The following is an 11,390-nucleotide window of genomic DNA, read 5'->3' on the forward strand; positions in this document are numbered from 1 at the left end:
AGTGGACAGCTGGAAGCATAGTGATTTGAGTCTCTACCTTTGTATCCAAAGGTGACAGGCTTGATCCCCATGTCTGGCTGTAGTACCTTTGAGTAAGGTACTAACCTTAAATTGCTCCTGTTAAAATATTCAGATGTATAAATAATTGTAAGTTACTTTGGAGGAAAGTGTCAGCAAAATAAATCAGTGTAAATGGAGTAGTAACACAGAGTCCTTTGAACAGCTTCATTCAACAAAATTGTAATTTACCTAACTCTATTCTGGGTCTATATGGAACACATAAATTGTTTTGTTTTAACCCAGGATCTGTGGTCTCAGGCCTTTTTCAGTGTCCATCATCCCACTATTTTCAAAGCTGTTATGCTAATGAAGGTCACACTAGCAACATGCCCTGCACTTTCCTTTCTTTGTATTTGATAAATTATTTTTTTGTACCCGAATAAGGCTTTACATAGCCGCTATTCCTGTATTGTATGTAAATGTTTGTGTATCTTTAAAAAAAATGTAAGAATGTAATCAGGAATCATCTATTCTGTTTTTCATGCAGCTACTTGTGTGATGAACATTAGTGCACATAGTGGAAAGAAACAAACTAAGTTTACTTAAGAATCACACATCTGCAACTGTCTTTCTCCTGATGTAATGAACACATTGTATTTCTCAGAGATGTATGTTACTTTGGAGAAAAGCATCTGATAAATGAATAAATGTAAATGTAAATTTGAGATTTGATTAATTTAAATCAACAACATAACATATTTCACGTGCTGGTAGTATTTCCAAGTCCATCCGTCCACCCATGTCCACGAGGAGGCCATGATGAAAGAAGGTGAACGGATGATGCAGGAGGCCAAGGAACCAGAGACAACGACGAAAATGGGACGTGAAGTTCCGGAAAACAGCTTTATGAAGAATTTTCTTAACAAAAATGCATGCAGATGAGATGCTGTAATTATGCTAATTATGCAGGTCAGAAGTTTGTTTGCTTACGTAATGGATTAGTCAAGACCCAGTCCCTTTTTTCAGACCTCTTCACGAGAAGGTGAGGTGACTTTTTAATATTTTTGGAATTTCGACATTTCGTAATCCCGGGAAAGTATCAATTATCGGAAATACAGGGGCTGACATCATGTGGTAACGTTAAAACAGTGAGCCTAACAAAATAAACAGCTGAACTGCAATTTCCGTCGTTGTCACACTGCGTTCATATTCTTTGTTTTTTTCATCGTTTATTTTTTTAATATTCCCTGCGCTCGTAAAAACACTAGAAAATATTAATGAACGGTCCATCTGAAATTAACGACAGTTCTAGAAGTTACCGATAAGCTAGTGCATCTTTTTTTGAGTTAGTATTAGTACTACAACTATCAGGTTTTATTCTGTTTCCCTTCGCTTCAAACCAAATTGCGCAATCACGACGGTGCGAAAAGAACTAGCTTTTAATGTTCACATTCTTGTCGATATACATATTTTCCAAGTGTCCACAGCCACTACCGTGTATCGATGGGATCGCAGCGCCACGCGACCACAGGCACACACATCACACTAACCGCCACTGCCCGCACGTGCACTCGGTTTTCCCGCCTCTCGGAACGTCCCACAGCCGCAGTTTTGAAATATCGCGAGATAGGAAGGGGCTGTTGCCAAGACGCTAGTCTGTTGACGGTACGATCGCGTCGGACTTAGCAACGTGTGCTAGCCGATCATCCGTTGGCCTTCTCTTTCATTCTTTCTGTCTTTATTACAAGTATTTTGGCGTGAGCTGAAAACATAAAGATGGTAAGTCCCTCCCGTTCATCCTGCTTTCCTGTCTGTGACTACAGACGGTAATTAATTAGTATCCGTTTGAGGCTGTGGCGTCGCCGAAGTGGAGAAGCTGTCTCTTCAGCGCTTGGTTTTCAACTCTGTGATGATGCTGATTGTCCAACACAGGCTGTAGCTGTGCTCCTACGCTGCCAGTTTGTTCGCTACACAGGAAGATCAGCTGTGTTTGGGCTGGAAGCTGAGCTCGCTTACATTTATCTTCCTTTTCCTCAAAAGCGACTTACGACAATGATTTACCAATTATGATTATATAATCGTGCAATTTTTACCGGAGCCATTTAGGGTAAATACCTTGCTTAATGAGACAGCATTCGAACCTGCAACAACATCCGAGTCCGCATAGCAGCACTAACTACTACGCCACCTGCTGGCTGGTGGACAGATATATTAACAAATTGCAGATAAACGTTCCATCAAAGCATCTATAAATGTATCATTTTCACCTCAGTTTCCAGAGAATAAGCGACAATGAACTGGTGCTTTGCTGTGAGAAGAGACTGAAACGGGCAGTACAGTACAGTACTATGGTACAATACTTACATACCTGCCATAAAAGGGAAAAGGAGTGACAGCTCCCATTCACAAATAAAACATTATTATTGAAGTATTAGCTTCTTGGATATTTAAATATTTATTTATTTAAAAATAATACTTAGAATAGAATTTTTCAACAAGTGCTTGGACAGTAAATGTGTGCAGAAACCTGCCACTAAATTGAAATGGACAAAGAATATGGTAAACTGTGATGTCAGCTGCACAAAACGCTTGTCTTTACAGGAGTATCAGCTTGCATCCACTCAGGAATGTGACCAACAACTTTGACGATGTGTTTTTCATTCTTTCTTCTTTCCTTTTGCTACTTTTTTTTAACGGCAGTTTACAGTGTTTCATCAGGAACTTTACAATGATTTACCCGTTTACACAACAGAGTATTCTTACAGTATCAGTTGAGGGTACCTTGATCAAGGACAAGGCAGCAGGGGTGAAACCTTGCGCTTTCAGGTTGTAAGAGCGGCTTTAATCGCTACGCCCCCTGGTGTATACATGAAAGAGGAGTGTTCTTCTTTCAGAAAGATTGATAACAGCCAGTAAAGTGTTTCTCCTCTTTTTCAGCCTCCAAAAAAGAAAGCTGGAAACAAGGCTGCCAAGGGAAAGACACCTACAGTGGTGGATGGGCTCTCCACAGAGGAAATGTCAAAGGAGCAGGTAGGGGCATCAGTGTTCCCCGCTTACAGTAAATATCCGCAATAATGGTACATGTCCCTGATCTCACTTGCTCTTTCCAAAGGAGTGAGGCACACCGGTGAGGCGGTACTAGTGAGATTCGGAAGCGCTTTACAACTCAAGTGTGAAGACCCCACACCCTGCCTGCTGCTCACTCTGATATTGGCTCCTTTGCAAGTTGTGCTTGAGACAGCTGAGAATGCGGATTTACCTCCCTGTTTTACCTTTGCGTTAATATGAGGTGAAGAATGTGTTTTAATGTGTTCCCATGGTTGAGGTTTTATACACAGTGATGGAAAACGGATAGGAAAAGCCACACGCACGCAAATGCACATACGCAACTGCGTGGCGGAACAGTGGCACAGCGAGTAGCGCTGCTGTCTCAGCACCTGGGTGGTGTGACAGGATGTGAGTTTGATCCCTGCTCAGTTTGTGAGGAGTTTGCATGTTCTTCCCATGTCTATGTGGGTTTCCTCCAGGTGCTCTGGTTTCCTCCCACAGTCCAAAGACATGCTGTTCAGGTTCCCCCATAGTGTGTGAGTGACAGAGAGAGACAGAGAGTGTGTTCCACTGATGTATGGATGAGTGACCCAGTGTAAGTAGTGTATCTAGCAGTGTAAGTCACCATGGTGAATAAGGTGTGGGCTGATAACACCACATAGAGTTCATTGGGAGTTGCTTTGGAGAAAAGCATCTGCTAAATGTAGTATGGGCTTTATAAATTGCCTATTAATGCTTCTTTAATTTTTACTTAACTTTAAAGCTGGAGGAACACATTGTTCGCTTGCGGGAGGAGCTGGACAGAGAGAGGGAGGAGCGCAACTACTTTCAGCTGGAGAGGGACAAAATCCACACGTTTTGGGAGATCACTAAGAGGCAGTTGGAGGAGAAGAAGGCTGACCTCAGGAACCGGGACAGGGAGATGGAGGAGTCAGAAGAGCGACACCAAGTGGAAGTCAAGGTGGTACACTGCTGTAACGTGTGTAAAGTGTAAACCCCCCCCCCGACCTGTGGGGAAGGGAGCAAAAGCAAGAGCCTCGAGAAAGGATCAAAGTGTGTGTCACTTACTGCCTAAATGGAAATGTATTTTGTTTTTTCACACCAGCTTTGAATAAGTTCTGTGGCAAGGCTGAGACCTTTGTGTGTGGACTTAAGGGAATTTTTTTTGTCTGATTAATGCTTGTTTGTTTGGTTTGGTTTGGGCTTATGGAGCAATATTATGTCCTGATCATGTTTATTTCTGTCATGTAGTAATTTCTATTAATTTCTGACTAAGCAAGATGTGAACCTATGGGGCAGCTGGCAGTGTAGTGGTCAGAACTATTTCCCTTGGATCCAAAGGTTGCAGGTTCAATTCCCACCTCCAGCTGTAGTACCCTTGAGCAAGGTACTTACCCTAAGTTGCTCCAGTCACAAATTATCAAGATGTACAAATGGGTAAATGATTGTCAGCTGCTTTGGAAGAAAGCATCTGCTAAATGTAATATAACCAGCAATGACTTTCTATTAAAGTATAAGATTGTCATGTATCTCTTATTGCTAGACAGGAATTTATTGCATCATATCACATGTTTTTCTTTCTGAAGGTTCTTTCTGTTCTTGACAGTGCTGGAGCAGTTTTAAACTAGTTTTGCTTCTGATATAGGATAAATTGTTGCAGGAACCATCTTAACTGCAGGTGTTTTCTGGCAGCTGCAATGATCTTACCGTAAAAGTATTATTACTGTAAATTGAAGGCACTGTTCTTATTTCCTTTAAGGATTAAGACGAGAGGAAACGCGATGTCTGTCTGTTGATCAGAGTATGCATGCTTAATAAAGTGATTCTGTTGTCAATCTTCAAAACAGAAAGTGAAGACTCAGGTTTCTTCCACATCTGAGATCAGCTTTCAGTTCAGGTCAGCTCAAGAAGGAATGTGAAATTACATCTTGGTAAATTTAAATGGAAGCGAGTGCCCTTGTAATGAGAGAAGAATGAGAAATCTCATAGATGATGAATGATGATGAACTTTTTTCCACGTTCCACGTATTAGATGTATATTGCAGACATTGGCTGCTTTTGTTAAGGAAAGTCTCGATTCAAGTTCTCGGACAAATTGATTTTTCAATGTTTTTTCTCTCACGTACCCCTTTGTAGGTCTACAAACAGAAGGTGAAACATCTATTGTATGAGCATCAGAACAACATCTCGGAGCTGAAGGCAGAAGGAGTGGTGGCCACCAAACTGTTGCAGCAGGAGCAAAACCAGCAAGAAAATGAGCTGCGGAGGACCATGCGCACACTTAAAGTGGATTTAAAAGAGCAGGATCTCTCAAATGAGAACCTCATCAGGAGTCTTAAACTGGTAGGAAGGCACACCTTTGTGATGTAAATATGGGACTTCTTTTTTTTTTACACAGCTGAGTTTTCCATTAGAATTCTTTAGTTAGATTTCAATTAATTATTTCACTTCCTCCTAGAGAAAGTATATTTTGTGTATTATGTTGTACATCTGTTCTTTGCTCTTTTAATTTCAACAGAAACATGATGAAGAAATGACAAAAATGAGAAAGGACTTTGAAAGACAAGTGCGAGGTATGATCATTTTGTTGCAAGTGTGTTTTTTAGGAGCTTTGTGCTCAATAACGGCGTAAAAATTTATTTCACATATTGATTTTAATAGGTATGTATGGCATAAAACTAAATCTAGTCCTAAAATTATTTTTGTATAGATATTGAAGCAAAGTATGAGAAGAAGATGCAGATGTTGAGGCAGGAGTTGGATTTACGTAGGAAAACTGAAATCCACGAGACTGAGGAGAGGAAGAACAGTCACATCAACACGCTGATAAAGAACCACGAGAAAGCATTCAGTGACATAAAGAACTACTACAATGACATCACTCTCAACAACCTTGCCCTTATTAACACACTCAAGGCAAGAACTTAGCACATGCCCTCTAAAAAATGAATTCCCTTTTTTCTTTATGACCAGTATAATTCATGAATATCAAAATTATTTCTTTAGGGTAGAAATTGGCTTCTCGGGCTTATTGCAAACAGTGGAGCCACATTTTTATTGGATTTATATTATTATCATTGTAGAGTCACTTATTTAGTAATATACAAATAATTCCTGCTTGGCATCACTAATATGGATGGAATCTGGAAAAGTACCATTTACACCATAACAATTTATAGTGGGACTGGATGTGTTTTATTACTTACCATACTGTGTATTGAGACAGAATGTGTGTTGGAAAAGTGCAGTAAGTAATATGGCAAAGTATGTATTGATACGGCAGCTTGAGTCTGTGGTCAATATCACTGCTTTTTGAGCAGGAACAAGTGGAGGAGATGAAGAGGAAGGAGGAGAGGCTGGAAAAGGAGATGGCAGAGGTGCAGCAGCAGAACAAGCAGCTCACAGAGCCGTTGCAGAAGGCCAAGGAGGAGCTGGCCAAGCTCAAGAAGCAGCTGGAAAACTACGAGAAGGACAAGGTCTCGCTAGCGGTGAGTACTGTTCAGGATTGGCATGCTCAAGTCCATCGGTGTTTAGGCCATCCTCCTAATAATACATACACCACGCCTAAGCCGTACAGCCTGCACAGTGGCGGTTATTCGTCGGTCACGTAGGCTTTTGCGAAAACATGCTTATGAGCATGGTTGCTAAAGTGAACATTAGTGAACGTGCTCCAAATTGGCACAATTGTAGAAATGCAGAGCTCATAATCAGGCACAGATTGTATTTTCTGTTTTAACTGTAGATTTAATTTATGATGTTTTTATTAGATTTACTACATTTGCCAGTGATTTTAGTCGCACACCAAGTGAAAATGGTTAAGTCCAGCTGAAAAAGGTGGGGTCTGAATTTGAAGACAGGGTAGTGGGCCGAGGCAAAGAGCATTAGCAAGCAAGATGGGTGATGCAGTCTCTCCATGCAGGGGGCCAAGGCACGTCTTAAGGTTTCAGAAAAAGAGATGAAAGACCTGAAATGGGAACATGAAGTGCTGGAACAGAACTTTATCAAGGTGAGGTGCTTCAATTCTGCAGAACACTGAAAATACAAAATAAAATATTTTTTGGTGAGAGTTTTGTTTTTTCCCACACTATATACCACTGTGAGGTCCTCATTTATGCACTGGTTAGTCTTACATATGTGAGTTTTTTACTATTGTTCTGAAATTGACAACCACTAGGATGAAGCACAATCAACTATGCTTTTGGTAAATTCAGCTCAACACCTTAGGCATTTTGTACCGTGATGTGAAATTCATATAATGATTACCTGGCACTTACGAAAAAGACATTATGAGAAGAGGAACGTCACGTAGAAGCACAAGTCTGGATGACATTGAACACGACACAACGTGAACAGTGTTCCCCCTAAAGTGGGACATGGATTCTGCTACACATCTCAGTTGCCTTGTAGCTGTGTGCCTGCTGGCAAGATAACAGTATAAAATCGTTATCTACTACAATAATATTGAGCCTTAAAGCAAAATAAGTTTTAAAGAAAGGGCTAAAAGAAGTTTTTAAAAAAAAATCAAAGGAAAGCCTGGTGGCGAGGCAGGTTTGCCCAGTGCCCGCTGTGTGGCGGGTCTGGGGTTTGAGCCCTGCTTGGGGTGCCTTGCAATGGACTGGCATCCCGTCCTGGGTGTGTTCCCTCCCCCCCTTGTCCTTGTGCCCTGTGTTGCCGGGTTAGGCTCCGCTTTGCCATAACCCCGCTCCGGACAAGCGATTATTGACATTGGTTGGTTGGAAAGCCTTATGTATCAGTTTAAATCTTAAAAAAGCAAAATATTCTCTTGAAAGAGAATATCACTGAAAGGACTGTGTGAATTTACAGTCCTTTAATTTACTGAGTTACATATAACTCAGCAGAGAGGGGTTACAAGCATTAAGAGTGATAACAGTAATTACATTATGAGAATGTCCTAGTTAGATTGTGTTTTAATAGTGTAAGTACCTGTGCCTCTGGGATTGTATTACTTATTGGTCCTGTTTAGATTAATGGCAGTTAAGAGTTTTGTAATTAAATGGAGTTTATTCTGTGAGAATTAATCTTGTAACCACATTTTCAGAAAAACATTCCACTCATTATGTGAGAGAAACCTATAATTTAAACCTATATGTTAACCAAAAAAAAAAAAAATCAGTTTTTCAAATTAATAAGTCTGTCTTGAAAAAGTAGTTGAAAATATTTTAAGGTATCAGCTGGTAGTGTAGTGGTTACATCTGTTACCTTTGGACCCAAAGGTTGAAGGTTTGACTCTCACTTCTGGCTGCAGTACTCTTGAGAAGAGTGCTCTATTAAAAATAATAGTAATAATTTATCCTAAATTGCTTCAGTAAAATTACCCGGTTGTATAAATAACTAAATTAGTTTGTGCTTTTGCAATAAATATGTATTAAGAGCAAGCAACAATCCCTGAACTTCACACTTTCCCTGTGGCTCTGCAGTTATGTGTAATGTACATTTACATGTATTCATTTAGCAGACGTTTTTCTCCAAAGCGACGTATATCTCATAGAAAATACAATTTGTACATTACATTAGGAGAGAGACATAGTTGCAAATGTGTGATTCTTAAATGCAGTTAGTTTCTTTCCACCATATGAACCAATGTTCATCACATGAGTAGCTGCATAAAACTCACAATATTGACGAATTCTGATCACCTTCCTACTATTATTTTTTTTTTTTGAGATAGACATTTATGTACATTACAGGAGTATCTGGGTAAAGGTTTATCCAGGCATGATCTTAAAGTTGTGGTGCATGAACATTTACACCTTACATGAACTTCAGCGGTTCTGAGTGAGGCGGGCGGTCGTTCCACCACAACGGAGCCAAAACCGAGAACCTCCGCGCTTTACTTTTTGTGCGTGGGACCACCAAGCAGGCAGATGTGGAAGAGCGTAGTGGTCTGGTTGGGTTGTAGCGGTTGATCTAGTCTTTAGATAGCTGGGAGCAGTTCTACTGATGCAATGTAGCCCTCATTTGCACATCCAGGTCCAGGCAGAAAGGGATGAGCTGTATGAGAAGTTCACCAAGGCCATTCTGGAGGTGCAGCAGAAAAGCGGCTTCAAGAACCTGCTGCTGGAGAGAAAACTGAACACCCTCAGCGACAGCCTAGAGAAGAAGGAGGCACAGCTGAATGAGGTGCTGTCTGCCTCCAGGCTGGACCCCGTGGCCCTCAGTGTGGTGACCCGCAAACTGGAGGTACAGCTGCCCACAACACACTTTAGACTTTTTTTTAGCTGTTGTTTGCTGCAAATGTACAATGTGGAACCACTGCACGAGATCTCTGTAGGCTTTTCTCACCCAACCTGTAAGAGGTCTGCAGGTGCACCAAACACTGCGTAACACAATGGCTGCTCTCTTTAAAATAAAACAGCAGAAAACAGCAGTGCATGGATTCAGTCCTTAATGTACAATATTTTGGTTCTTACTTTTATGCAGCTCACTGTACCACAGGCTTGCTGATAAATACATATTCATCTTTTTATAGGACGTTTTGGACTCTAAGAACATCGCCATTAAAGACTTGCAGTATGAGGTGGCTCGAGTTTGTAAGGTGGGAATATTTCTCTGTTTTGAGGTTTTACACACTTAGAATTAAGGTTATTAATTATTGTTGATCCAGTTGCTGTCTTTCTTCCTTCAACCCGAAATCCTATGTGAGAAAATCACAACTTAAATGACTAATTTTCTCATTTTAATAACTGAGAAAATGATTATTTCAGTTACTATCTCACTATAGTAAGTGAAAGTTACTTCAATTATTATAATTACCATTAGTATTAGTACCGACAACATGCCACTACTGTGCCACACACTAATTATAATATGCAAAATGTCTTATTGTATAAACAAACGTATTAATGAATAAGAATTAGCAGTCAGATCCACGGGTGAACTCTGATACAAATATCTCCTGCACTCACATCTGCTCCAGCTGGTTTCTTCAGCCTTATTCTAATATTTTTCAGAGTTACTATGGAAGTGTAATTAGGGCCGTTCCAATCTGCACTTCTCTCACTGACAGGCTCACAACGACCTGCTCCGAACATGTGAGGCCAAACTGAGCTCCTTTGGGGTATCTGTGGAGGAGCTGGGCTTCAAGCCGCTCGAGAGCAGCATACCTGGCCACACTCTGGGCCTGGGGCCTGCAGGGCTGCTGACCACCCCTACGTGATGGCCGGATTACCCAGAGAGCTGCATCCCAATGACCTGCCACTGTGACACTACTTACTGGCAATAGATATGCTCACCTTTGTTTTGTTCCCTTATAGAATTTTTCTTTATAGCAATTCTATGAAATGTGAGCATCTTCTAAATTTCCAATAAAACAGACTTAGCGTTGCTTTCCAGGTGACACGAAAATATTGCATTTTGTGATGGCAGAGCAGGTGGACAGGCCTGTGACACACCAGGGCACACCAGGTGTGAGGAGAAACTAGGCCACGGGTGACAGCGGCTGCACTTCCACTAGATTCTGTTTGGGAAGCTCAACGATGAGAAAAAATCAAAACACAAAACTGTCGAAATCAATGAAGCGGCAAAATAATGGCTCGTCAGCCTCATGAGGCCAAAAAACCCAAAACTCTCAAACTGAACCACATCCTTTCTCTTCAAGTCCAGCAGTTTTCTATTACTAAACTTCTAGCAGCAACACTACCACCTTCTCTCGATAGTGAGGAATGAGGTGAATATGAGGTTTGTACCAGATGCTCATCTTCTAATGATCCACATGCAGGTATGGGTGTCAGACTGAGCATTTCAATTTCAAAAGACAGTTTTATTAATCAGTATAACAGTAATACGCATTTATGGCCTTGTAGTAGCATAAATAAAGCTTTAAAGTTGCGATCAAACATCACATTTGTTAATAATGCTTCACAGCATCTCTAAAGGCATGGTGTCCACCTGTTTTGCTGAGTGAAACATACTGTAGGTAGTGGTATTGTGAACTTTAATTCTTTATTAACGTTACATTTTTATTCACTCCTTTAACAGAAGCATTTCTCTAAAGCAACAATATGACAAGCGCATTACATCAGCTGGAGAGATTTGAATACAGACACGATTCTTGAGTTTTCCACATCCTCCCATATGAACCAGTAGCTGCATAAAGGCTTTATGGCCTAAACGTCCATGAGCCATATTATCAGTATGTCTCCAATTAGTCTGTACCCTCCTATATGCATCCTGGACAGGTACTGTATCACCACGACCCCAGACTGGACGGCTGGGGCTGGAAAATTAATGAAAATATAACATTAAAAGATTGTATATGCTCATGTATGTATATAACATTTTTCTTTCCTTTAAAGGATGTACTTTATTTTATTAGTCACAGG

General features: G+C 40.6%; 1 protein-coding gene across 3 annotated transcripts; it reads left to right on the forward strand.

The window, feature by feature from the left end:
- The first annotated feature begins 1,669 nt into the window (after positions 1-1,669).
- On the forward strand, positions 1,670-10,858 carry drc4 (dynein regulatory complex subunit 4). 3 transcript variants are annotated; one of them, XM_018763405.2, is made up of 11 exons: positions 1,670-1,779; positions 2,938-3,030; positions 3,812-4,009; positions 5,185-5,391; positions 5,567-5,621; positions 5,759-5,964; positions 6,369-6,536; positions 6,968-7,054; positions 9,040-9,249; positions 9,539-9,604; positions 10,076-10,858. In XM_018763405.2, the coding sequence occupies exons 1-11, from the start codon at positions 1,777-1,779 to the stop codon at positions 10,223-10,225; spliced, it is 1,443 nt and encodes a 480-aa protein (XP_018618921.1). In that variant the 5' UTR covers positions 1,670-1,776; the 3' UTR covers positions 10,226-10,858. The 3 variants fall into 3 exon arrangements, with proteins under 3 accessions (XP_018618921.1, XP_018618923.1, XP_018618922.1); XM_018763407.2 differs by lacking the exon at positions 1,670-1,779 and adding an exon at positions 2,057-2,107; XM_018763406.2 differs by lacking the exons at positions 1,670-1,779; positions 2,938-3,030 and adding an exon at positions 4,896-4,945 and having other exon boundaries at positions 3,934-4,009.
- The last annotated feature ends 532 nt before the right edge of the window (positions 10,859-11,390 follow it).

This window comes from Scleropages formosus, chromosome 11 (genome assembly GCF_900964775.1).
Source record: "Scleropages formosus chromosome 11, fSclFor1.1, whole genome shotgun sequence".
NCBI classification, from domain to species: Eukaryota; Metazoa; Chordata; class Actinopteri; order Osteoglossiformes; family Osteoglossidae; genus Scleropages; species Scleropages formosus.